The following is a 27,609-nucleotide window of genomic DNA, read 5'->3' as shown; positions in this document are numbered from 1 at the left end:
AGGAAGTTGGGAAAACAGGCAATACAAATGCCTAGCCAACACTAAACAAAATATTCAAAGATGTAAGATGAAAAGGCAAAATAATTAGCAGCACAGTCACTGACATTTCATATATGGTTAACATTCATATATTGTTTTAGAAAATATGAACCACCTTAGCAAAGCACAAGTGTTGACATTTCATATCCGACGGCAAGTTGCAGCCATCAAATAACGGCCAGAATCAGCACAATCTTAAAGATAGGGAGTTGCGCTCATCAATTTATAGAACTTATGTAATTCACGTCACAGTTTCAGCCACTTTGACTTGTTAACAGGTTTTTACTCTGCAGGCTGCTTCTCTTGAACAACAGGAGGTGATGCCTCTGGTATCGTTTCTGGTGCAGACTCAACTGGCTCTGCGTGCTTAGTGAGGAGTTCCAAACCTTTCAAAGACATGATCCCTTCCTGAAGGAAGGGACCTGACTTGGCAGCTGAAGCATCATCTGCCTGTTCTGCCTCTTTAAGCTTTCGTGTTTTTAGAACCTTATCTATTCATATTGCATTAATGAAATATAGCAAGTATAAATGCCATAAGAATACCTCCAATTGCACGTATCAGTATATAAGTTCGTTCATGTTATTATTAAGTTTTTTAGAATAAAATACTTGGGGCATTCACAAGACTACTTCCAATAAGCAAGAAGCTGAATGGTTTAGCGTAGCATAGTTGAATTGCTTCATACCAGTAATAGACTCTTCCGTTTGCCAAGAAGAAGCAGCTGACGTTTCAAAAACACGAATTTCTCTCCCCAACTTTTCTTTTGCTACTGTGAGCTTGGCCTGAACTCATCCTGACAAAACGAAAAGGCAAAAGTAAATGTAATATCACCCACCACACTCATATGACAGAATGATTCGCGTTGATTTGCACCAATGATACACAGCTATTGCAATGTGTACTTCGGATTTTCTAGTTAGCTACAGTTATATTTTAATTATTATTTCTTTATTGAATAATTTGTATTAAAGATTTTAATTTACTTCATAAATCATATTACTTAAATTTTAACTTTTTTCTTTAATAAAATATTTAAACACCAATTATTCACTAAGTAAATAATAATTAAAGTAACTACAAAAGAGAAATTTGGAGTATGCTATTTAAAGGGTATAGCCGTACAGCTATACTTTTAAAATTTTCTATTTATATTGTACAGCCGCGCGGCTATACTTTCAATATATTCTATTTAAAGGGTATAGCCGCACGGCTATACTTTAGAGTATAGCCGCACAGCTATGCGTTTAAAAGTTTCTATTTATATAGTATAGCCGTGCGGCTATATTATTAAATATGCCATTTATAGAATATAGCCGTTCGGATATACTTTGAATATATTATATCTAAAGGATATAGCCGGCCGGCTGTACTTGTAAAACGTTCTCAAATGTTGCCCAAACCCAGATCACAACCAAATACGTAATTTCCGGTCAAAAAGCAAACCGTTTGAAATTCCATACGAAACCCAAATTATTTCTTGCTAATTCCAGATTCCAGCGTCCCAGATTCGATCCACAGAAGAGAAGAAGAGACAAAAACAAAGAAGACCCAGTTCACATTCGTTAACCTTCTTCCTGTTCTAGAGAGAGAGAGAGAGTAGAGAGATGAATCATGTTTGTCACCACCAGCATTTGACTTTGGAAGGAGCATGGGGAAGTGTTCCACACTTCCCAAATATTATTCAATTTCTATGGCGGTCGTCTCTCAGCTGGAATCTCGCTCTCTCCCACTCTGTTTCTTCCTTTCTTAATGCTCACTCTCCCTCTCTTTCCTTCTTTCTTTCACTCTTTCAGCCACAGAGAGAGTACTGTCTGTCACAACTTGACTCAGATCCACACTTAATTGCCTTTGCGTGCTCTTCAAAAAGATGGTATTCATGGATTCACGTTTTCTTCATGATTTCCACTACCCTGGCATTTGATATCTTTCTCTTTCTGGTTTTATTCAAACCCCTTTTTGTGGTTGGTTAAGCTTTTCCCATTCCTTGTCTTCTTCTGTTATACATTTCTCGAGCTTGGAAGACTAAAGTAAAAAGGGTATTCCATTGGTAAGATCATATACATCTTTGAGTAGAAATGGAAATGATTTGAGGCTTTGAGTTTCAGAAAATGAAAATTGGAGTTTAGTTTTCAATTGGGTTGCTAATTTTTTTGCAGGTGGGTGATATGTCATCTGATTTCAAGTTAGATGCAGTTAAAGGCCATGATAGTGAGGACCCAGAAGTTGGTCCTCTAAATGGAGTTCATACCATTCTTCCAGAACGTAGAGCTACGACTTTGAGTGACAGGTAGAGTCATCTGCTGCCTACTCTTCATTTTAAAATTTGAGGCTTTGAAGGTCCACAAGAAATGGGACATATTTGGTTTTTGCATTTTCAGTTAAAGAGTTGCGCAATGTAAATTTGATTCTCTTCCTTGGAAGTAACTTTGATAAACACTACCAATTTCTGCTGGTGGGGGTCACTGTTAGCTTAAGCACATGGCTTCTTAGCTTGAGCATATGGGATATGAAAGCTGTGTGGTAAATTTGCCTCATTGCTAATTTGGCGCATTTCCTTTGTTTGTTTCTCTTTCTTTGTTAAAGCAGATTGTTTAGAGGGAGTCGAGCTGGGCATGGCGAGATTGTCTCAATTCCGAATGAAAAGCGTGGACATGGGTCAGCAAATAAATCTGGACCTCTGTTGTCTGGGACAGCTTATTGCATTTCTTCTTGCAGCATGATACTGCTGAACAAAGTTGTTCTGTCCAGTTACAACTTCAATGCAGGAGTATCCTTGATGTTTTATCAGGTTAGCATTCTCACTCCCTTCCAACCCACTTGCTTTTCGATAAGGATGAAATTACCATGTAGAAGTTTTATATTTATAAGTTGCAGATGTCTTCCTGTTTTGTGTATTTTCTAGCTAGGCTAATAATAATCGAGTCCTTGTCACTTATTGGGTGATAATTTTTCTTATGAAACTCCACAAATTTAGCCAGCCAAATGGAATCTTTATTTGTTCCATATGCTTCTTTGCAGAATTTGATAAGTTCCGTAATTGTTGTCCTCTTGGGCTTCTCTGGAGTTGTTACTGTGGAAAAGCTCAATTGGAAACTGGTCAGGGTCTGGATCCCTGTCAACATAATCTTCATCAGCATGCTTGTGTCTGGCATGTATAGGTAAGTTGAATAATTGTATACTCTGCACTTTTAGGTGCTTTTAATTTGTTCAATTTGTAGCTTATTGTTCGCTCAGGCCTAGAGTAAAGGGAATGAGGACAAATTCTGAAGGGAATATTGGTGATACGATCCACAATATAAAGTTCTCTTTAGTTTGAAGCTCTATATGATTGATTACTAAAACATATTCTAACATACATTTAAAACTTAATGTATTTTGGTTCTTTCTTTTTCCTTTCAGTTTGAAATACGTAAATATTGCAATGGTCACCATTCTGAAGAATGTGACAAATATTTTAACAGCAATTGGAGAATTATATTTGTTCCGGAAACATCAGAGTCAGAAAGTGTGGACTGCCATGTTTTTGATGGTAATCAACTCTACAGTTAATGTTTTGCAAGAAACTGCCAGCATTTTGATTCCCATGTCATGTATATTGCTCCGTAGATGAAATATATTACTTGTTTCTTCCCCAGACAACTGTTTGACATAGAAGTTTCAATGAGTACTTTTGTCTCTTATGTATCGCAGATTATCTCCGCTATCAGCAGTGGCATTACAGATATCTCCTTTGATACATTAGGTTATGCATGGCAGATTTCGAATTGCATACTAACAGCAAGCTACTCAGTAAGTAGTAGTGCTATAGTTTTGGAGATCTGTTAGTTTTTAGTTTGTTTTGGAGACCTGTAACTTTAAATTTGGACCACAGCAACTACAGCTCTTGTGCAGGTCATTTTCTGATTTGTGTAAATATTTTGTCTTTGTGACAGCTCACTCTACGGCGAGTCATGGATGAAGCAAAAAAATACACAAGATCCGGCTCTCTCAATGAAGTTTCGATGGTCTTGCTGAATAATTTGTTATCTCTACCATTTGCCGCCTTCTTGATTATTATGTTTGATGAATGGGAATATATAAAAAGCGTGTAAGCTTATGCTTCTAATTTTAAGTTTGACATAACTTCATGCCCTTTTCTTCTTGGAAGCACATTTTGTTCACTTCTTCTACCTAATGCTTTGGTCTCAATATGCAGGGATGTAATCAAATTGCCTACGTTTTGGGTCATTGCAACAGCTAGTGGATTGCTTGGACTTGCCATCAGCTTCACCTCCATGTGGTTTTTACACCAAACTGGCCCCACCACCTATAGGTAATTTTTGCTGTATACTTAAGCTCAAAATGAACTTCTCACGAGTATCTATATGGGCACTTCTGATGTTCTTCTGCTTTACAGTCTGGTGGGTTCCTTAAACAAGATTCCGATCTCGCTCGCCGGTTTAGTCCTGTTCAAGGTGCCTCTCAGTCTACCAAACCTCTTCAGTATACTATTTGGTAATCAGCAAAATCACTCTGTAGACAATGAATACCAGTACTGTGATTTCATTACTCTCAATTTAATGGATTTTGTTTCTCCCCAGGTTTATTTGCCGGAATATTCTTCGCCAAGGCCAAGATGTCCTGATCCAGGCCTGGATTTTAGAATTGAGATGAAGGAACTAACCCATGCTCAGATAAAAGAAAGGCAAACTGCCTGCACAAACAGTTTCTGGGCTTGGAAGAAGTACTGGATATACTTCTTTTCTTTCTTTTTGATGGAGAAAGCAAAGATTTTATTTGTTTTACAAGCATAGGACCAATGAGTTACAAGAGTTGGAAATTGCAATTCAGTTTACATTTACTACTTGGTTATGATTGGCCAAGCTAACTAGCCAAGAAAAACCACTAGTGAGGGACAATACTATTAACAAAATTGTTTATTTTCCTCTACATGTAATTCATCCAGCAAAAATTTTGTTGATGAAAAATGGTATCCTTCTTTACCAACTAGCACTTGGTCGGTCTGGTGGTATTTCTCTTCTCAATATTGGAAGAGGTTTCCAAGTTTGAATACCTCATTCCATGGATTTTTATTTTATTTTAAATAGTATCCTTCTTTTCTGGTTTGTTGATTAAAAATAAAAAGTATGATTATTTCTAGTCAAATGATCATTAACTTACCAGCCATTAGAAATTAATGAGTGAATTTATTTCTTCTTCTTTTTTGCTGATCACTCATATGCATATTATTAAGCACAATTATTCTTTTTATTTTCAAATTAAAACCTCTTCATCTACGCCAGTAAGTAACGGATGACTGTAGTGTCTGGCACTTGAAAATGGTGTCCTAAAAGTATTAAATCTAGAAATTGAGCTTTCTATTCGTCAAATTCATTGTCAACCCAGTCACTCTCTGAGTCAAAATAGTGATAGATACAAATTTGTCCGTAAGGTCAAAATCTAAGATGAAGCTTTGACATGCAGATTGGTGGTTTCATACTCGGACCTTCATAATACCTTAACAATGCATGTGTGTGATAAAACCTTATCTCCATATCGCTTGTATATAAAATAAAATAAAAACGAAGCTTTGAGGGAACCAAAATAATTAAAACTACTAAATACAAAAATAAAAGAAAAGAAAAGAAAAAAACAATGAGGGAGCTTAATTTGAAAGAAATTGGAATAGGTGCATGCAGTAGCCATATAATTATTTCCACAATTGGCTAGCATTTAGTACCCAAACAAAGCAATTATAACTGGAGATTAAAATTCTGCCAAAATTCCTCTTCCTAATAAATCATATTTAATTTCAGAATTTTTAATTAGTGCATCATTGGGCCAAAATACCCTCATTTCATTATGTGCCATGAGAGTGTTAATTAAGAGGGTAAAATTGTATTTCCATTACAATGGCGCCAAATTGATCAACATTTCGTAGCTGCCCAAATCACTACCTCAGAGTTACTCTAAAATGATCTAAAATTTAAAAAAATCTGTAATAAAATGGATTTAATAATTGTGGAATTAATAACGAAACCCACTAATATCTCTCCTCCCCCAGCCCCAGCTCTTTCTACTTTTGTACAAGAGAGGAAGCTCAGGAGTTACAACCAAAGAAAATTCTCAACCGTTGGATGCACCTCCAGGTGTACGGCTATTAAGCCATGTGGCTCATTACAAGGCCTAGTACATGCTAATTGTCCAGCTATCGTTATGGGGTGCTCTCTCTCTCTCTCTCTCTCTAAGCACAAAATAAAGAGAAACAAACAAAAAAGAAGCCACAAAACCTCTCACCAAAATTGCAGCCTCCTTAATTTCTCTCTTCTTTTTGTCAGTCACTCTTCTTCAACTGTGTCTTCCATGGAAGGAGAGGGAGGAGGAGAAGAAGGTAGTGGTGGTTATGGTGTTTATGGGCTTATAAATAACACACAACCACACCATCCTCATCATCACCATCAAAATATGCATAGAACAGGTCCTCCATTGACAGCCATAGACAGGTTCCTGTGGGGAAGCCAGAGCAATTTCTCTCACCAAAACAATGCAAGCAGCAAAGCAAATGTGGTTTCCACAAATGGGTTGTTAGGTTTTTCTTCTTTTGGTGGTGCAATTGGCCATGAGGCTTCTTGTTGGCCTAGCTATGGTGCTGGTGCTCAATATCCCCAAGAGGTAAGCTTTCTGGATGGGCTTTTGGGTGATCATGGAGAGGCCTTGATGATGTCTTGGAGTGGCCAGGCAGAGAAAAACCCTAATACTGGTTTCATAGAAGAAGCAAAGGTTTCAGAAAGGAGGGTGGGAAAGAGAGCTAGAAAAGGTTTAACTGCTGCAGCTTTAATAAAGGGACAGTGGACTGATGAAGAAGACAGGTAGGTCACATATATAACAAGAAATAACCTTGTCTTCATCCTCTACTTGCCATTTTTTTCTTTCTTTTTTTTGGTTCAAGTTTATGGATGTTTCATTTCTTTGGTTGGTTGATTTTGATTTCTTCTAGTCACAAATAATGTTGCATGTAAAATTAATGGGTTGTTTTTGTTTTTGGTGTGGTGAATTAGGAAGCTGATCAGGTTGGTGAAGCAATATGGAGTGAGAAAATGGGCACAGATAGCTGAGAAGCTGGTGGGTAGGGCTGGCAAGCAGTGTCGAGAGAGATGGCATAATCATTTGCGCCCTGATATCAAGGTTTGTTCTTAATAAATCTCTTTTGGTGTCGATGTTGTTGTATGTCTTTGATGCATGAATAACTAAGAACTTCAAATCTTTGGCTTAGATTTGGCACAATTAATTAGCTACGAGTAAGGATTTCACTGTGAAAAGTATCCAAATTTCGCTATATTTTTGCTCGGATTGTGATCTATGGGTACAGATATTATATTACTCAAAAAAGTCAAAGTTGCAAATTTAGATTGTGAAGGATCTATTTATAGATCTGATAGATTTTCTCTCTTTCCGTTTGGGTAAGTCAAATTGTATTCTCAAACCCTAGTTTATGATTAGCTAAATAGCTATAAGTAGCATATTTGTGAATGTTTATTTTGTAATTAAACATCATTTTTAACGAAAATGCACATCCTTTTTTCAGTTAAGCATAAACTAATTTGGAATATTTTTTTTTGTAATATATGCACATACGAATTTTGTTCCCGATAGCTTATAACTTTAGAGTGCAATGTGCCATATTTTGTGCTTGGTATCTTGGTTTTTTCAGAAAGATAGCTGGACTGAAGAGGAAGAGACGATACTTGTGGACGCTCATACTGAGGTTGGGAACCGTTGGGCAGAGATTGCGAAACGCATTCCTGGAAGAACCGAAAACGCCATCAAGAACCATTGGAATGCCACAAAAAGGAGGCAGAATTCAAGGAGGAAGAACAGGCAGGCAGAGGGGAAAGATGGAAACAACAACAAGAAGCCTCAGTCTTCCATACTCCAAAACTACATCAGGAGCAAGAACCTCATGAGCAACAACAACAATAATAATAACAACAACTCCTCCCCAAATGTTTCCACTATGAGCAACAACACCCCAACCAGTTCTTCCACTCTCTCTCATGAAAACCCATCAAAAACCCACCTCAACATTTTGGCCACAGAGCCATCTGACCATTCCACAACTAGCAATTCCTGTGACTCTCCTTTGAATTTGGGTGATACATTATACAACGATGAGGAGCTTCATTTCATGCAAACTTTCTTCACCAACAATGTTCACACTTTCAATCCTCATCAGCAGCAGCCATCCCATTCCATTGACAGCAGCAACAACAGCAACAACATTGGCCTAATTGTTAGTCCAGTGGAGCCTACACAAAATGCTATTAATCCCACTACTTCTACTACTCCTACCCCCCTCTACTCTGACCTTTACCTTTCATACCTCTTAAATGGGACAGCCAACTCATCATCATCTTTTAGTTCCACTGATCATCATCACTTGGGTTTTTACAACACAAGCATGGAATATTTGATGGCACATGATCAATATCATGAAGCTTCTGCTGCTGCTGCTTCTTCAAATGAAAAGAGAGAGATGGATTTGATAGAGATGGTTTCTTCTTCTCAATTTGCTCAGGGTGCCAACAGAACCAGCTTCTGATCTTCAACTCAGTACATAGTTTCTTCTAGCTGTGAAGAACTATTAGGAACTAATAATTAATGTGAAGCCTGGATTCTCTTTTTTTCTTTTTTTTATTTCATTGTGACTGGATTGGAAATTACCAATATGGTGTTGGTTGGCTTAAATATTGCTAAAATGCTTGTATTGTGTGATAAGCGTTTTAGTTTATTAGTTGTAGCAGGCTGGACTGCAAAACTTTCTTTTCTGGGGTTTCTTTTTCAGTTCTGTTTCTGTCTTTTTCTTTACTTTTCCTAACTGCCTCTGATTCATTACAGTTTTGTTGACGAGGGTTTTGGTTGGAGGCAGTGAGAGATAGAGTGGAATGTTTTTCCCACACCCTTCAGCCTACATGCACTGCATTTGTATATTTAGAATTTTATGGTCACCTTTTTTTTTTTTTTTTTAAAGTTCAATTTAGAAGGAAAGATGAAAGAGAACTGAGAAGAATCCGCTTGTGGTTTAATTTTGTTTTGTTAAGGTAAGCCATGTTGGAATATTTTGTTAAGGAGTTACATTCGTAATCAAATCTTTCATTTTTATCGTTTTGTGTAACGGTCAAGGTGTACGTCACACGTAAATATATAAGTTTTAAAATCATCAATTTGTGTAATGGTCAACGCATATGCTACGCGTAAGGGTATAATAAGCCTATTACGATCCTTTTGCGTCAACTTCATTGACTAGGGTCTCCAAGATTTATTGAAACGGGTGTAAAATGACCGTACACACAAATGAATAAATTTGGAGATTGGTCTAAAATTTCAGTTTTTTTAAGGTAAAGCCATGTTGGAATATATTTTGTTAAGAAATTACATTCGTTATCAATATTTGTCAAAATCTTCCATTTTCTTGGATTTGTGTAATGGTAAATGTGTACGTCACGCATAAAGATAAAAGTTTTAAAATCATCAATTTGTGTAATGATCAGCGTGTATGCCACGCGTAAGTGTATAAGTCTATTACTACCATTTTGCGTCAACTACATTGGTTAGGTCTCCAAGATTTATTGAATTAGGTGTAAAATGACCGTACATAATACTCCTACGCAAATGAACAAAAATTGGAGATTTGGTCTAAAATTTGTAAGACCTTCTTGTTTTGAAGCCATTAAAAAAAGTTATCTTGCAGTCTGAGAGCATCCACAATCATGCTTTCTATTTTTTCAGTTAAATTTTAGCTAAAAATATATAAAAGTTATTTTAGGAGCTCTCCATAAAATTTAAACTTCAATCATGCTCTCTATTTTAGGGAGTCATAAATGTTATAACTTTTTTTTAATTGGTCATCTCTATTAAAAAATATTTAAAATAATAATTAGCATGAATTAAAAGTTTGAAATACTCATAAAATAAAGCAGCATTAAATTATAGGGAGCCATTAGGAGTCCTTTTTCTCTCCTCAAATTTAGGAGCTCCTAGAGTCTCCCTATTTTAGGAGGTGGATAAAGAGTATTGTTGGAGTTGTATTTTTCCAATTTCTCTCTAAAATTTGTCTAAAGAGATGATTTAAGAAGTCCATTGTGGATGCTATACTACAATATTGAACATGCTCATTTGGAAATAAATTGAACGTTGGGCCGCAGTTGATCCAATAAGGCTGTTGGACCAGCTATGGACACATATATGGGTAGGCTAGAAACAAACATCAGGCTTAAGATCGAGCCCAAAGATGGTCAGACCTGGGGTCTCCTTCTCCTTAGCCTGTGCCAAATTTGGTTTGCAGCCCAACAAACCAGCCCAAAAGAAAATGCGTGCTCAAGTGTATGCGTAGTAATAAGAGTTCCTCTTTTTCCTTTGAAACAAAACTTGAGCAATTGCTCATCCAAGAAAGGTCTTGGGTTCGAGTCCTAGCATTCTTGTAGTGTGTATTGAATTTATTATGTTATCGCTCATCTCAATAGAAAATGTTATAAATTGGGTTAGACTTCACAGTGAATTATACATTAATTTACATGTCATGCCCAAATTATTAACAAGATTGTTAAGATTTCAAAAAGGCGAATGCCCACTATTAATTGGTCTAACACAAATATTATTTCTAACTTAACCACATGCATACTCCAGCATATGGGAGGTTTTATCACAAAATGTCTCGATATGATAATGATATTGAATTCTTCACGAAAAAAAACTATATTTATACTAGTATTGCCCCATCATCTATAATATTAGACATATGAGATTGAAGCAGCAACCGAGATGAATGAGATCTAGCGTGTGAGAGAGAGGTATGGAGAGGGCATGGGAAGGAAGGAGGGAGGATGAATGGAGACATAGAGAGACTGGTCTTCGATTTCACGTGATGAACGTCATTTTCTGCTTGGCTCTAACTTAATAATCTCATCTCAATAACCCCAATCCAACGACCCCACTTGACTTCACACGCATTACTGTTTATCTATATCTATATGCTTCCTATGTCTAGTGATTTACTTTTCAAAGCAAACAGTTGTAATTGTCACTACGCGTTAAGGTCTAGTCTTCCAAACACCCAACTTCACATGGTTAAACTTTACTAAAGGAGAAGAATATGCTATATATTGTCCCATAATTGTGAAGAGAGTCTATTCAGTAGTGCACATTATACATCATCAAAAGCATGATTGCTTTATTCATAATTATTGCAAGAGAGCCTATTTACTACCCTAAATCCTATGCTCCGAAAAATTATTGTACACAACGTTGCTCTTATAAGATTGATCGCATAATTAACCTACGAGGGAGTTCAGTTATGAATCAATCCCCTCGCTCAACAAGTTGAGTTTTCCAATACAATATCTTTAACTAAATGATCTAAATGTGAGAAAAAAGTTATCTTTATAAACTCACTTGGATTGAAGAGTGGGAAATCATTTCCCTTTTCTCTCAGCCACCATGAATCATTAGCCCTTTCATTGGGTGCTACTGTGCCATCATTGTTCTTTAGACATAAGTATAAAGCTTTTCCATGTCTTCATAATCCCCGATAGAAACAAATCAACAACTTAGACTTAGTTCACGCACTGTACCCCCACTATAACTTAAATACAAAAGAAAATTCAATTGAAGAGAAGAAATTTCCAGAGCCATACATCAGCAAAACGCACGAGAAACACGTGCTTTCTTTCACCAAATTATGTTTCAATTTTCGCATTTGTAGTAAAATTGAAAATGGCATAATATTAACAAGGAGGCTAATTACACTTTGCCATGTGATTGTTTGTGTCGACCCCAAAAATAGAAAAAAGGAATTAACCAAAAAACGCGATAATCTGTGCAAATGCAGTCATGCATTCCGATTGGCTCCACTCCCCGCGCACATACAGATCTGAAACAACACGCAACGCCAAACACACTGCAAATTCTTTGCTGCCAGAAAACACAAAGAACCAAACAATAAATATTCTCTCCACAGTGAGAGCTCCCTCACCGTCTCTGGTGATTCTCCCTAAGCTTGGTCTTAGCTGTTGCTTGTCAACCCATCTACATCGCATTTAGTTCCACAAATCCTAACCCAGCTCCATATCCATTAAGTTACCAAATCTCATCCCTCCTCCATTGCTTTAGTCCCTCAGATCTCAACCAATCTCCATCGCATTTAGTTCCTCAAACCTCGACCAAACCTGTACTTGTCTGTTTCATTTACTCCTTACACCCACCCTCAATTCCATTAATTTCAACCCTGGCACCAGGACACAATCACTACGAGATCTTTCTCAGTTAATTACTTGATGGCTCTCTGCTTCTTGAGCCCTGGGCAGTTTTATTTCCCTGGCATTTGAAGGTCTAAAGTCATGAATGCACAGCAGCAACCTCGGAGCCTAGGTTCCTTAAACTGCATACCAGGAAATAACATTAACTTTTTGCCAACAACCACACCAAAATCATCAATAGCCAATCCCATCAGCTTCTTAAATCCCCCGATTTACCTCATACCTATTTCCACCGCCATAACAATCAATATCTTCAAATCTTATGCCCATCTAAGAGCATTCAAGCTACTCCCTCTCATTTTAAACCCACTAGAGAACTTTTCCCACTCAAACATGGCACAACACAGTACAGAGGAACTAACAATCCAACTTGAGGAATCTTTGGGTATCTCCTCACTGGAAAATGGTCCGAAGTTGATTGGTGCTGTAATAGCAAACAAGATGCCCAATCGTGGGGCTATAAAAAACATCCTGAAAAAGGCATGGCAAGAGTTTGGAGAAGCAAAGATCACCTGGATACGTGAAAACCTGTTTGCCATCTCTGTCCAGGATGAGGATATGGCAAGGAAGATCTTGGAGCGTGGCCCATGGTCTGTCATGCGTCATTGCTTCTCGGTTAGAAGATGGCCTTTGGAGCTGGCAGTGGAAGAAATTGATACCCATCTTGTTCCTTTTTGGGTACAAGTTCGAGGAATTCCCTTGAATCTATGTACGGAGGAAAATGCTGTGAAGATTGGGAGGAAAATTGGAGATCTGGTTGAATATGAGAACCCCAACCAAGCCAGAGGTTTCCTGCGTCTCAGAGTAGAAATAGACACCGCCCAGCCCCTTCCAGCAGGCTTTTGGCTCCCGCGCAGCGATGGCTCCGAAACTTGGGCAGAACTGCAGTACGAGCGTCTATCTGATTTCTGCTATAACTGTGGCAGACTGGGACACTGCAACACCGAGTGCCCACAAGAGAGAGCCGAGGAGGGAGCTGCGGGATACGGTACTTGGACGAGAGCCAGAGTTATCAGAGAGCTGTATGAACAACCCAAACCCATATCGGCGCCGCAAGGTGAACGAAGGGCCGCAACAACACCAAACCAGAGACGTACCAATGATAGGGGGCGGCGCGTGCACCATGCGCGTGAGATCAGGGAGGATATAGTATCTGAAAGTCGCGAGCAAACCTGTGAGATGACAAGTCAACTCAGGACACACGGCTCAAGATTCCACCCGTTGCTAACTGATGGGACTCACGTGGTAACTCAGGCCGCTGGAGACACAACAAATCAGCTCGTTCTGAGCAGATCTGTAAATCCCTCGAGACACACATTCATGACAGACAAGAATCAAGGAGAAACAACTCAGATTTTGGGGAAGGCAGCAGAAAGAAGTTTCAACAACACGGTAACTTTGGAAGAAATTAATCTGCCCTCAGAATTTATCAGACCTGCAGGCAGAAAGGGACCCATTTCGGAAGAAGAGAGAATGGAGTTACTGAAGGCCCAAAACATAAAGGCAGCCTCTTTTATAACTGACTGGACCAGACCAGGCCCAAGCCACAGAGAAGACAGATTTGATGATGGGCCGCCTGGAAGCGATTTGCAGCTTGAACCTGTGCTCTCAAACCCCTTTGGACCCCAGCTAAACCAAACCTCCCCCATGCTGGCGGGCCAGATAAACAACATGTTTACTAGCATGGGTCTTAAAAGGGTTGCTGAAACAGAAGTGGTTGGCAATTTCAAATCTCCTGATAAAAAGGCAAAAGGCTCCCAGCATGAAGAAAGCTCGGGCTCGACAAAAGGAAAGACAATAAAGGCCTATGGAAGAACAAATCGTAGAAGGGGTCAGGCTTTGGGAAGCAATCTATTTTCGGAGGAAAGGCTTCAGGAGGTCAAAGTTACTGAAACTGAAGATTGGGGGAGAGTGCGAAAACAAACAACAGATGAAGTGGGAGGAGACTCCCAGGGCGGTGGCGGCTGGCCTGAAACAGCCGCACGGGAGCCATGAGTTACCTCCTATGGAACTGTCAGGGCCTAGGGTCTGACCTGACAGTTCGAGCCCTTCATGGGTTCATAAAAAAACACAGACCCTCTGCTGTTTTCTTAATGGAAACAAAAATGCAGAACAGCAGAATTGACCGTCTAAGACGCAGAATGGGCTTCCAAAATGGTTATAATGTCCCCCCAAATGGTTTAGCAGGAGGGCTTAGCCTTTGGTGGGATGAGTCCATAAATGTGGATGTTGCTTTTAGTTCCGAAAACCTGATTGATACTAAGGTGCATGGTCTAAGCGATGGTTCTTACTGTCGTGTGTCTTGGATTTACGGCACGCCTTACAGAGAGCAAAAACCAGCTTTTTGGGGGTGGCTAGGATCCCAACTCTGTGCTACTAATGACCCTTGGCTCTGTGGAGGGGACATGAATGAGTTCATATGGCACTTTGAAAAGGCTGGGGGGGTTGCTGCTTCCCACTCAAGACCCAGACATCTTCTTGAGTTTGCCACGAAGGCTGAGCTTATTGACTTGGGGTTTAGTGGACCGAGTTTTACTTGGAGAGGCACAAGGAACACACACTTTGTGCAAGAAAGAATTGACCGGGGACTAGCAAATGCAGCCTGGCAAACTCGATGGCCAGACACCACGGTTTTACATTGCCCAGTAATTGGTTCTGATCATTGCCCCATTTTTATCTCAACGACTGAAAAAGGGAAGTTTGGGAAAAGACAATTTAAGTTTGAACCCTCATGGGCAGATGATCCAGAATGTAGGGAGGTCATTGAAAGGGCGTGGAGTAGTAGCCTCAGCGGCCCATGGATGTCGCAATGGCAGAAGAATCTGCATACTTGTCGGAACCATCTTACCGATTGGAGTAAAAGGAAATTCAAGAATAACAAAATCGAAATAGACAGTCTGGTGGACCAACTAAACCTCATGCAACACAGCTGGGAGGAAAATACCGAGAATATCTCTCGTATTAAGACCAAGTTGAATGATCTATGGAGAAAAGAAGAATGTTACTGGCAGCAGCGCTCCAGAATCAAATGGCTGCAAAATGGCGACTCCAATACCTCTTACTTTCACCAGGCGACTATCCAAAGAAGGAGACAAAACAAGATCGTGAGAATTAAAGGGGAAAATGGCAACTGGGAACAATCACAGAAGGGAGTTCGCAGGGCTTTTGAGGAGTATTTCAAAGAGCTGTTTACTTCAAGTGGGAGCAGAGATTGGAATTCCATCCTGAATTGTATTGAACCAGTGGTAACCGATGACATGAACAGAGACTTGACCAGGCCAACTACACTCGAGGAGATTAAAGATGCTGCTTTTCAGATGGGGGCCACGAAATCTCCAGGGCCTGATGGCTTTCATGGGACTTTCTATCACAAATACTGGGGAATTATTCACAATGATATTGAGGGCTTCACTGCTGATTTTTTCACTGGCCAAGCCATCCCCAAGCCTTTGAACTCCACACAAATAGTCCTTATTCCAAAGATTCCTAATCCTGAAGCTGTCTCCCAATTTAGGCCAATTAGCTTGTGCAACTTCTCCTACAAGATCCTCTCCAAAATTCTGGCCAACCGTCTTAAGCCTCACCTACCTAGCATTATCTCCCCAACTCAAAATGCATTTGTTCTTGATCGACAGATCCAGGATAACATCCTGGTAGCCCATGAAGTTTTCCATGCTCTGAAACTCAAGAAATCAAAGAAAAAGTTTGAGATGGGAGTGAAACTCGATATGAATAAGGCTTATGACCGCGTGGAATGGGATTTTCTTGAGAAGGTTATGCAAAAAATGGGGTTTAATGCAGGTTGGATTCAGTTAGTCATGAGCTGTGTAACAACGGTAAACTTCACTGTGGTGATCAATGGCCAACGGGGTGGAGCCTTCTCCCCATCCCGGGGTATCCGACAGGGAGACCCAATCTCCCCTTACTTATTTCTTTTTATTAGTGAAGTTTTGTCCCTGCTAATAAAAAATGCTTGTGAGACAGATTTGTTACAAGGTATTAAGCTGAATTCTGGAGGTCCTACCTTATCCCACCTATTATTTGCAGATGATACTCTCATATTTCTGAAAGCCACCACCCAAAATTGTCAGAATATCTCTCGCCTCCTTCAAGCATTTTGCGCTGCGTCTGGACAACAAGTGAGCTTGACCAAGTCCAATGTGGTTTTCAGCTCCAACACCCCTTCCTATGTCCGAGCTTCAATGTGTGCAATCCTAGGCATGCCCGATGTTACTGATGCAGGGAAATACCTGGGTCTTCCCACGTCTTGGGGCAGAGCAAAGAAGGAAGCGTTGGTGTATGTGAAAGATCGAATTCTCCGAAAGGTGCATGGCTGGAATCAGCATTGCCTTTCACAAGCTGGCCGTGAAATCTTAATTAAATCGGTGGCTCTTGCTGTACCAGCTTATCCCATGAATATCTTCAAATTCCCTACCACCCTTTGCAAAGAAATTGATTCTGTTTTGGCGGGCTTCTGGTGGGGGCAGAATGGAGATAATCGAAAGCTCCATTGGATCAACTGGGACACCCTTGGACAACCTAAACATGAGGGGGGAATGGGCTTTCGCAACCTCCACGAGTTCAACTTAGCTCTTCTCGCAAAGCAATGCTGGAGAATTTTGATGGAGCCTCAATCCCTGTGGGTTAAAGTTCTTAAAGGTAGATATTTCCCCAATGTCAGTTTCTTGGAAGCTAAGAAGAGTGGTCGTACTTCGTGGGCTTGGGCAAGCTTGCTTGAGGGCAGGGATATCCTACTTCGTGGTGCTCATTGGCAAGTTATGAACGGGGCACATATTAGATTGTGGGTTGACCGATGGCTGCCAAACTCTCTAAATGATTGTCCTCGCTTTCATTCTACTGAAACTCTTGATCGGAACTTACGAGTGGAAGCTATTATTAACAGGGAGCTCGATGAATGGAACTTGGACCCAATTAGGCATGCCATTTCTGATAGTGATGCCCGTGCAATTACAAGAATCAAGTTCGGTAGCAGCAGACTGCCAGACCGACTGATTTGGCCTATGGAAAGGAATGGTTCTTACTCTGTGCGCTCTGGTTACCATTGGCTTCACAATACTGAATGTAGACGAAGAAATCCACGCCCATCCTCTTCAATGGCGATTGATCCAAGGCTTTGGAAGCAGATTTGGAAAGCGGATGTCCCCCCAAAAATTCGAAACTTCATGTGGCGAGCTCTCAGAAATTGCCTTGCTACATCGGCAAACTTGCACAAAAAGAAAATCGCTAGATCGCCCATGTGTCCGCTCTGTAATGATCACCCGAAAACGGCTGAACACATCCTTCTCCTCTGTCCTTGGGTGGAGCCTGTCTGGTTCGGATGCTCCCTCAACCTTCGTATAAATCATCAGGCGGTGACATCTTTCGGCCAATGGTTAGGGAATGTTATTGAGAAAGGGAAGACCCCACAGGAGCGATCAAGATGCCTAACTGTTATCGCGTACTTCTGCTGGCAGATCTGGAAGGATAGGTGCAAAGCAGTGCTGGAACACATCTCCCCTTCACCAGCCAGAACTACCCACGCTGCCTCTATTGCCATCAATGAATTCCTTGGCTCCCTTGATCATGGCAGACATCAAACTGAGCATCCTACCCTTTCTAATGACAACCAACAACAACTTTGGAACCCCCCTGCCTCTCCTTTTGTCAAAGTCAACGTGGATGCATCATGGAATCCAAACTCAAAGAGGGTTGGCATTGGTATCCTAATTAGGAACACTCATGGAGACTTTATCAAGGGGTCATCCATCCCATCTGTGGCGAACTCTGCTATTGAGGCTGAGGCACAGGCTTGTCTTGAAGGCTGTAAGCTCGCTGCTGAGATGGGTTTTCATCAAGTAACTTTTGAATCTGATTGCAAGGAAATCATCTCTCCTTTGAAGGGCCCCTTATCCAATGGAAGGTGGGAAATCTATCCTATCCTAAGTACTGTTCGAGATGTTTTGAACTGCTTCCAGACCTACGTTTGGACGTGGATTCCTAGAACCGCCAACCAAGCGGCAGATCATTTGGCAATGCTTGCCATTTCGAGGATGAGCCCGGAAGTATGGGTCAACCGACCCCCATCCTCTCTAATGCATATCCTGAACAAAGATGGTTTACCATGCCCCCCAAGGAGTACTTAATGTTTGCGGATGTGTGGGCTTCTCGACGTATCTGGTTGTCTTATGACTACGTCTTCTTATTAGTCCTCCTTCCATGCAGCTGTGATGTTTTATTTCTTGTTGTTTCGTTGTGCCTAGCTGCTTTATAGGTTGTGTACTTCTCTTGGCTGTTTGCCTTTTTATGAAATTTCCATATTTCAGACCCAAAAAAAAAAAAGAAAAAAAAAGAAAAAAAAGAAGCGTACCTCCGTTGCACGGGGGGGATTCCCTCTTTCTCCTCAACGCTTTCCTTGTCCGGTCAATGGCATCATTTGGTTCGATGTCTATCTCAATTTCAGCCGTTGAATTATTTGTTTTTCCATTGATCAAGTCACTTTTTAATACGGCCGTTGGCTTAAACTAGCCATTACATTTGAAATAAATAAAAAATCAATTTGGCTGTTTGAATTGCAGCCATTAGATGACAACGACTACAAGCCCATCTTGCGCCACGCGTCAGCAATTTTCCCTTCAATTAGCCGAGATGGCTGGCTCACTTCCGCAGTTTCTCTTGCTTTCCTTCACGTGCTACAAGTTGCCTTCAACTTGGGGCGACTTGGGCCAAAATTTGAGATTTTTCAACAAAAAAAAAGGTTATGGTCCAAAATCCCGGTTTCTGAATATTCAATTTTCCATACCAAAAAAAAAAAAGAACATTCAATTTTCTACAGCCAGAATTGTCAAGTCTTGTAATTGAACACGCCATTTCTTGACATGATATGAGCAATATATATATATACTGCGTGCTTGAAGCTCCTCTAACATTGAAAAGAAAAATGGCTGCAGGAAAATATGTTGTTCTTGATCTAGAAACTGGCCAAGAAAAGCAAATAGTTATCGTGCCAGACACATCGGAAGTCAGGGTTTGGCCTTTCATTCTCATGTTTTTCCTCTTCTCGCTTGCAGCTATAGCAATCGCCACAGTTTTCTGGTGATGAAGGAATCAATAAAAATCTAACAGGAGGAAAAGGCTTGGAGTTGGTTGAGGTTGCTAGAAAAAATGTTGGCGGTCATCATTTATCTTTAATTAATTAAATGGTACAAAATTCATGTAATTATTTTTAGTATTTTTCTTTTTAGCATTAGTGAGTTAGTTTGTTATAAAAAAAAAAAAAAAAAAAAAAAACTTGCAAGTCAGTCTTGATTAGGACATTTCTGCGCTTGTTGGTCTAGCAACTCTGGTTGAAGCAAATTCGCAAAGCTAAAATACAGGTGCAGATGCAGAGGCTTAACTCTCTAACAAGTGGTTTTTTCTTTCTTTTCGTTAGCACATGAAAGGAACAAAAAGAAAACAGAGAGAAAAAAAAGTATAGCAACCTTAAAATGGTGAGGGTTTGGAAGACTGCATTTTTCAATCAATTTTCCTGTAATATTTCGTCATTCTCATGTTGTATAAGAATGAAGACGTGCATTAACTTGCTTTCACAACATTCATGCATATATACATTTGGAATTGATTTTCTGTTTACACGTACACGTCATCTCGATCCAAATTTCGTGGTATTTCTCTCTCGTTTGTTGAAAAATGTCTCAAGTTCAAATCTCCTCTCCCATTTCAATAAAAAGAATAAAAATTTCTTAGGATTATCTGTGCCGTGATAATGTCTTTACCAGCTTCTTAAATGGGACTTGTGCTTCAAACTCAAGAGAAAATCCACCATCATTATCACAGCACTTAAGCTGAGATGGCAAAGGCAAATCCTTTGCAGTTAAAAGCCAAGAAGAAGCGGCTACAAACCAGTTCATATGCACCAGCTAAAACACCCATATTAGAAGAAGCCCAAGATATAGCTCTTATCAAGCTCAAACCTTCACTCAAACAAGATGCACACTGCAAATTTTCATTTCCTGGTTTGATCAGGGGCTCATAATGTTGGCTTCACTTAGCATTATCCCACCATGCTTCTCCTCAATCATTTATCAGAAGTGTCGTAGTGTCAGGCACATAACCAAGCCCTTTCATCTGCAGAATCAAACTGTCTAGAATTGAAAGTATAAGACCGGTCTCGCGATGCGTTCTATCTTTTGCAGCAAATGTATGAACTTCGTTATTCGCTTCAACCCAACTACGCCCGGTTTCTTTCACCACCCCGTTGTATTCCATTTTTTCCCTCACCCTCTTGACATCAGCCCACATACCTTTGGATGCATAAATATTTGAAAGTAAGATATATGATCCACTATCTACTGGATCACTCAAAATTGCCATCTCTGCTGCATACCTCCCCAATTCAATGTTGCCTGCAGCTGTGCATGCACTGAGCAAGCTCCTCCATACAATCGCTGCTGGTTTTATCGGCATTTTCATAACAAATTCCTTAGCTTCAAATAATTTACCAGCACGACCCAGGAGAGAAACTATGCAAGCATAATGCTCTGTCCCTGGTTCGATTCCAAACCGAGGCATTGATTCAAAGTGGCGAAGTCCATCATCCACAAGGCCTGCATGGCTACAAGCTGATAGCACACCCACAAATGTGATAAAGTTGGGTTTTATTTGCCCCTTCATCATTCTATCAAACATAATAAGGGCTTGTTCTGCTTCTCCATGTTGGGCATATGTTGAGATTATGGAATTCCAACAGGCAACATCGCTCCAAATTTTGGAATCAAATATTTTGCAAGCCTCTTCAATGCTTCCACAATTGGAATACATATCCACGAGGGCATTTGTGACAAATGGATCACTGTCAAGACCCATCTTAATGAGCTGGTTATGGAACTGTTGACCATGCTGGATACTTGCTAGGTTACTGGCAGCTGAGACTAGGGCAGCAAAAGTAAATTCATTGGGGTTTTGTCTTGATAACTGTAATTCCAAGTATAACTTGAGAGCCTCTTCACTTTCCAGCTGTTGGGTGTATCCGCAGAACATCGCATTCCACACTACAATGTCTTTCTCATTCATCTCCTCAAATACAAGTCTGGCATCACTAATAAATGAGCACTTAGAATAAACATCTATGAGAGCACTGCCAGCAAATACGTCCAAACAGTACCCATATTTGGTGACCAGACCATGGATTTGCTTGCTCAATTCCAATGCAAATAAAGCAGCTGAGACACCAAGAAGGCTAACGAATGTCAAGAGACTCGGGTGGAGCAATCTAAGCCTCATCTCATTGAAAAGATCCAGCACTTCAGACATCTTATCCTGTCTTGAGTATCCTTCAATCATTGCATTGTAAGAGACCACATTATGATCAGCCATTGAATCAAAAACTCGTCTTGCATTAGTAAGGGAATCACATTTTGCATACATATCAATCAAACTATTCTTCACATAATCTTCATAAACAAGATTAACTCTGATAGCATACGCGTGCACTTCTCTCCCATGATTAAGGGCCTCAAGTGAAGCACATGAAGTAAGAATACTACTGCACCCGAATCCATCTAGCTTCCAACCCAATCTGGCCATTTCAGAAAATAGCTTAACAGCCTCTCGGTTAATTGAGTTTTGCATATACCCAGCTATCATTGTGGTCCATGAAATGAGGTCCTTGACTACTATTGTATTGAATAGCTTTCGTCCTGCCTGCACTTCACCGCACTTTGCGTAGAAATCTACAAGTACATTAACAACTGAAACATCCATTACTGTTCCCCTTCTAAGCACATAAGCATGGATTTGCTTGCCACCTCCAATGAACTTGAGCGCAGAACATGCAGTCAGAAGACTAGAAAGCACATATTTATCAGGAAGAACGTCAGTGTCTCTCATTTGGTTGAACAGTTTCAAAGATACTTCACTTCTTCCGCATTTTGCATACCCTGATATCATGATAGTCCAAGTAACTGCACTTTTTACTTTTAAACCTTCAAAAATTAGTTTTGCTTCTTCTATATCACCATTTTTTGAGTAAAAATCGACTAAAGAAGTACCCACATAAACTTCCTGATCAAAACCAGTCTTCGCAACAAAACTATGCACTTGAGCACCTTGATCAACCCCTCCCAATCGCGTACAAGCCCGAATAACACTAGCTAAAGTATATTCATTCGGCTTCCCATCGGAATTCCGGCAGAACTCTGAAAACATCACCAATGCTTCTTCGTCATTACCATGCTTGGTATACATAGAAACCATAGAGGACCAAGTAACTGAGTTCTTTTCAGGCATTTTATCAAACAGTTTCCGCGCGTAAACAATAGAGTCAGATTTTGCGTAAGAGTGCAATAGAAGATTAGCAAGAAAAACATCATCTTGAAAGCCCGATACGACAACCTGGGCATGCATTCTCTTATCGTACCAAATGGGTTGGTCTGAAACGCGTAGTTGTAAGAGGTTGACCAATGCCCGCCTTCTGCTTTGGAGATTTCGGATTGGAAGACATGGGTCTTGTGACTGAAGAACAGGGCACGCAAAGGTGGAGAAGTTGAGGGCTTCTGTCTTGGTAATCTTCTTCTGACAATGTCTTAGGTGCAGTGCAAAGTTTCTCATACCAAAGGAGAGGAAGTTCTATTCAAATTGTGTGTGTTTCCTTTCTTTTATAATACTGGTACATGACAGAGGCTGATTGTAGTTTGCACCCAAGATATACTTTCATCTGTATTATTGGCTGGCTGACAACATTGTGAGTACTGGTTAACATCGTTTTGAACTCAACAATTTTTGTCTAATTTTTTTGCTTTTGTTTTACTTTTTTTTACAAGCAAGAAAGGGGAGATTCGAGTACAGGATCTTGAGTGAATGGATCTCCAATAGTGCGTGGCTAAATATAGCCCACCATTTATAGTTTTGTAAGAAACAGTGATGGGCTATATTTTTTACAGTAGTGCATGCTAAATCATATGTTTTTTAATTTTGTAATAGTTTTTATTACATTCTTTAAACATATTGGATAATTGTTTTCCATTCATGCTCTAAACAAACATAGGAAAGCTTGTAATTCATATACAAAAACCCTAGCCTCCTTTCTCCCAAAAAACACTCTTAGAGCCTTTTTCACTTTGAGGGGGGAGGAAGCCATTGTTCTTCCCCCCTCTCCCCTCTTCTCTTCCTCTCTTCCTCCTTTCACCTCTTCCCTCATTTTCAGAGACAAAGGGTTGTCCCTATTTGTCTTAGTTTTGTTATGATTTTCATCCAATCATTAAAGGCGGCTGCGGCTCAACGTCGGATCTTCACTTGCATTTCGGCGTCGGATCTCCACCACCATCTTTTTTGCAATTTCTTTATGTTTGGAATAAGTTGCAGAGACTCTTTGGGTTCTCTGTGTAGTTTTCACCTCTCTTTTTGTGAAAGTTTTTCATCTCTCCTTTGTGAGAGCTTTTCATCTCTCCTTGGTGAGAGTTTTATTTGTATTGTTATGGCTTGGTTTTTTCAAGCTTTATCTCTTTTTTATTATTCTAAGTTTGCAATCTTAGTTGGGATGCCTATGCCAGAGTTTCTTCGATCTTGCCTGATCGTTAGTGGAGACATACCTGATTTTCTTAATTTTGATATTAGACCGCTCCTTTATTGTAATGGCCCTTTTGTGACTAGTTTGTATTGGCCTTTTGTGGCTAGTGGCTTTTTTGGCTGAATTATGAATGCAATCATAGAATTTCTCAAAAAAAAAAAAAACATATTGGATAATTTAATTAAAGTACTATTTTATACCATATTTAAAATTTATTTTAGAAGAGAAAAAAAAGTTCGTATAGGATTTTTGACATTCACGAATAGGATTTTAGAAAAGAAAAATATTTTCGGATATGATAAGATTAATTTAAAAACAACAACAGTCCACCCAAGAAACTAAAACATTAATTTAAAAATAACAACTGGCCCACCCAATAAATAATAAAATAAGATATAACCGACCCAAGAAGTATGCCACTTTTGGCCCTTTTGGCCCGCTAACTAGGTTTGGCTTGGAGATGGGTTTTGGGTGTGAAAGGGCTATATTTGAGGATTTAACCCACTATTGGAGATGGCCTAACTGCTCTTAACCACTTGAACAAGCTAACAAGCTCATGCTGAAGTGTAGTTTGTTAGTTTTGAACTAGTGGTGGATCCAAAATTTGAAACTTGACTCGATAAAACTTACATTAGAAACCCAACAAAAAATCAAATAAACTCTCATAATAACATCAATGCCTTTAATCAAACATTAACATACAACAACAAATCAACCATCTCAACAATACCCATATAAAATCAAACATCTCAACAAAATTCCTAAAATAAAAACCTAATTAATTTCAACAAAATCCCCATATTATAATTCTTTCTTAATCAACCTTATAGTATATTAGAACACATCAATGCCCCAGTCGTAGGACCGCCCCTATTTTGAATTCATTACAAGTTTACTTTGAATGGGTGAAGTTGTGAATAAGGGAAAGAAAGATTGGATATGAGATAAACTACCCTCCCTATTCAATTTAATTATTGGGTTTTCATGTATAGATTATGAATTGTAATGTAAAATTCACTTCCTTTTTTTATTTTATTTCGTTTGTGTTAGTAAACACGGATAAGTTAGGAATCAAAATAATTCCAATATTAATTCTAGATAAGTAAACATTATATCAATCTTTTGGTAGTTTTCCAATTCTCAAGGGTGACCAAAATTATAGACTTATAAAAACAAAAGTACGCTAATTACAGTTTCAAATTTACATTTTTATTTCCACTATTTTTCAACATATCATCTTCAACAACCGAGGGCGGAACTAAGGGTGGCTGAGGTATGCTCTTGAGAGAGAGATATATATATATATATATATATTCAACATTTATCAATTTCTTGTTTCTCCCCTCTCTCTTTCTTCTCTCTTTTCTTCTTTTTCTGATTTACAAGTTCACATTCAGATCTACAAGTGCAACAAAGTTTTAGTGTTTATGCCTCAGTTTAAATTTTTGGGATATGCTACGGCTACAAATTGTACTTTTGTTTGTGTTTTTGCTTCCCATAGTTTCAGTTTTGATTCCCACTCGATTCTCACTGTATTAATTCGCATACGGAAAAAAAAATTGGCTCTCATTGTTTATATAGATCTCTCATCTAAAAAAAAACTATAGCACACTCCTAGAAAAATTCATAGATCCGCCATTATCAACAACTACAGATTTCTAATGTTCGACATGTGTATTGTGAAGCAAATATGATCGCTGATGCTGTCACTAATTTGGGTCAGCATAAACAACATCTTTGTTTACGGTTTACTAATTTCCCCAAAATTCATGACTATGAGGTTGTTGTTTGATCAAAGGAATATTGGAATCCCACAAGATTCTCCTTGTAATTTTATTTTGTACTTCAAAAAACAAATGAAGTACAAGTGTGGTTGGTTTTCCTATGACGTTGATTATCGTTGTGAGATTAGCCTTACTCTTTTAAGTGCTACAAGAGATAACACCTTTAATACAACTTCTTTTTTTTTTTTTGGTACAGAGGAGGGCAAAAGCCCCAAACCAAAAAGAAACTAAACAGAAACTAGACGAGGTCTAACAGCACCTCTAACATCAGCAGCTAACACATCACTAAGAAAAGCTGGAGCCTCAAGAAACACATGGAGACCAGGAGCAAAATCATAACACTTCACAGCAAGAGCATCCGCAACACAATTTTGTTCACGGAAAATATGCTTCACAAAGCAGCACCAATCCTCATGAATCTTCATTTTGCAGCAATTGATAATACTAAAGAGAGGGTGTGTTGACACAATAGGACTTTTTAACAAAGCCACAGCAGAAGTAGCATCACACTCAATCTCCACTGTGCAAAAGCCAGCATCCCAAGCCATACTAAGCCCCCAAAAAATCCCCCATAACTCAGCTTCAATGACGGAACCATAGCCCAGATTCACAGAGAAAACCTTGATCCAATTCCCACAAGAGTCTCTTAACAGACCCCCAGCCCCAATAAGACCAGAGGAATTAATTCTGCTACCATCAGTGTTAACTTTACAAACACCAGGAAGAGGGGCCATCCAATGGAGAAGAACAACACTACGCTCAGGGAGAATAGCCATTGGATTACAAGCTAAAAACCACTCAAAAGCATACTGATAAATCATCAGATGAGGATCAGCAAGCAAAAGAAAATTTTGATCAAAAACCACTTTACATCTCCATTTCCAAATAAACCAGAGAATGATAGCAAAAACCAAATACCAAGGCAGGCCATGGACAACAAACCTCCTAGAATTCAAATTATGCAACAGCCAATCATCATAATCATCCATCAATTGACCAGCCTCCACTCTCCCAAACCCAAGTCTATTCCAAATTGCAAGAGTGGCAGTACAATCCTTAAAGAGATGAGCACAAGATTCCAAAGGACAAACACATCTAGGACAATCAGCAACATTAGTGAGCTTTCTCTTCAATCTTTGAGCATTCGTAAGTAACTTCTTATGACACAACAGCCAGAGGAAGGTCTTAACCTTTGGCGGAACATGAAGCTTCCAAATAAAATCTCATTTCCACTTAGCACTACCCTCATCCAGATAAAAGGTGCTATAGGCAGTTTTTACAGAAAATTGGCCATTAGAGGTGGGCTGCCAGATGCATTTATCCTCCCTACTACCATTATAGCCAGCATGAGTACTAAGGATCAAGTTGACAATATTTATAGGCAGGCATTCCAATAAGCAATTGAAATCCCAAACCCCATCCTCCAAAAAATCATTAACATTTAATTGAAGCATGTCCTCAGATAAATCAATCAAAGCAAATTGCTGTAAAGGGCCACAACTAAGCCATCTGTCAGTCCAGAACAAGACATCATCCCCAGACCCCACACGCCATTTAACACCTGCAGAAAGAACTTGAGCACCATGTAAGATACCCTTCCAGACATTGGAGCTACTCTGGAACTGCAGATCTTTAGCCGCAAGAATATCGCAATGCCTTAGATACTTAGCATTAAACACTTGAGCTCAAAGACCTTGCTCACGTTGCAACAAGCGCCAACCAGTTTTAGCAAGAAGAGCTTGATTCATCCAAGCAAAATTTTTAATACCCAAACCACCAGCAAATTTAGGCTTACAGACAGTGTCCCAATTGACCAAGTGAACCTTTGCTTGATCAGTAGAATGCCCCCATAAAAAATTTCTGTTTAACTGATCAAGTTTCATACAGATGGAAACTGGCAGTTTAGTTGATTGCATGGAATAAATAGGAATG

The 27,609-nt window shown here is 39.4% G+C and overlaps 4 protein-coding genes across 4 annotated transcripts; 3 read left to right on the top strand and 1 right to left on the bottom strand.

Moving 5' to 3' along the window:
* The first annotated feature begins 1,488 nt into the window (after positions 1-1,488).
* On the top strand, positions 1,489-5,074 carry LOC117631947 (GDP-mannose transporter GONST2-like). Its single transcript, XM_034365291.1, has 10 exons — positions 1,489-2,087; positions 2,197-2,327; positions 2,627-2,828; positions 3,059-3,198; positions 3,440-3,569; positions 3,731-3,829; positions 3,973-4,127; positions 4,236-4,352; positions 4,437-4,534; positions 4,621-5,074. Exons 2-10 carry the CDS (start codon positions 2,206-2,208, stop codon positions 4,662-4,664), a joined length of 1,107 nt encoding a protein of 368 aa, XP_034221182.1. The 5' UTR covers positions 1,489-2,087; positions 2,197-2,205; the 3' UTR covers positions 4,665-5,074.
* Positions 5,075-6,382: 1,308 nt separating this feature from the next.
* Positions 6,383-8,618, top strand: LOC117629781 (transcription factor MYB64-like). Its single transcript, XM_034362383.1, has 3 exons — positions 6,383-6,888; positions 7,078-7,204; positions 7,731-8,618. The coding sequence occupies exons 1-3, from the start codon at positions 6,383-6,385 to the stop codon at positions 8,616-8,618; spliced, it is 1,521 nt and encodes a 506-aa protein (XP_034218274.1).
* A 5,703-nt stretch (positions 8,619-14,321) lies between these two features.
* On the top strand, positions 14,322-18,473 carry LOC117629780. The gene has a single exon (XM_034362382.1). The coding sequence runs from the start codon at positions 14,322-14,324 to the stop codon at positions 18,471-18,473; it is 4,152 nt and encodes a 1,383-aa protein (XP_034218273.1).
* A 1,246-nt stretch (positions 18,474-19,719) lies between these two features.
* Positions 19,720-23,132, bottom strand: LOC117631820 (pentatricopeptide repeat-containing protein At4g39530-like). Its single transcript, XM_034365133.1, has one exon. It carries the CDS (start codon positions 22,933-22,935, stop codon positions 20,401-20,403), a length of 2,535 nt encoding a protein of 844 aa, XP_034221024.1. The 5' UTR covers positions 22,936-23,132; the 3' UTR covers positions 19,720-20,400.
* Between the last annotated feature and the right edge of the window lie 4,477 nt (positions 23,133-27,609).

Source organism: Prunus dulcis, chromosome 6 (genome assembly GCF_902201215.1).
Source record: "Prunus dulcis chromosome 6, ALMONDv2, whole genome shotgun sequence".
Taxonomy (NCBI): domain Eukaryota; kingdom Viridiplantae; phylum Streptophyta; class Magnoliopsida; order Rosales; family Rosaceae; genus Prunus; species Prunus dulcis.
The sequence above is the reverse complement of the archived record's forward strand: the minus strand, read 5'-3'. Positions and strand labels throughout refer to the sequence as shown.

What these genes read in the sequence shown, in the direction of transcription:
- LOC117631947 (XM_034365291.1), top strand. Translation starts at nt 2,206, where the DNA reads ATGTCATCTGATTTCAAGTTAGATGCAGTTAAAGGCCATGATAGTGAG. An exon ending in GGACTGCCATGTTTTTGATG is followed by an intron (nt 3,570 to 3,730) that starts GTAATCAACTCT and finishes TATGTATCGCAG; the next exon opens with ATTATCTCCGCTATCAGCAG. An exon ending in CCTCTTCAGTATACTATTTG is followed by an intron (nt 4,535 to 4,620) that starts GTAATCAGCAAA and finishes GTTTCTCCCCAG; the next exon opens with GTTTATTTGCCGGAATATTC.
- LOC117629781 (XM_034362383.1), top strand. Translation starts at nt 6,383, where the DNA reads ATGGAAGGAGAGGGAGGAGGAGAAGAAGGTAGTGGTGGTTATGGTGTT. An exon ending in TGGACTGATGAAGAAGACAG is followed by an intron (nt 6,889 to 7,077) that starts GTAGGTCACATA and finishes GTGGTGAATTAG; the next exon opens with GAAGCTGATCAGGTTGGTGA. An exon ending in ATTTGCGCCCTGATATCAAG is followed by an intron (nt 7,205 to 7,730) that starts GTTTGTTCTTAA and finishes TGGTTTTTTCAG; the next exon opens with AAAGATAGCTGGACTGAAGA.
- LOC117629780 (XM_034362382.1), top strand. Translation starts at nt 14,322, where the DNA reads ATGAGTTACCTCCTATGGAACTGTCAGGGCCTAGGGTCTGACCTGACA.
- LOC117631820 (XM_034365133.1), bottom strand. Translation starts at nt 22,935, where the DNA reads ATGAGAAACTTTGCACTGCACCTAAGACATTGTCAGAAGAAGATTACC.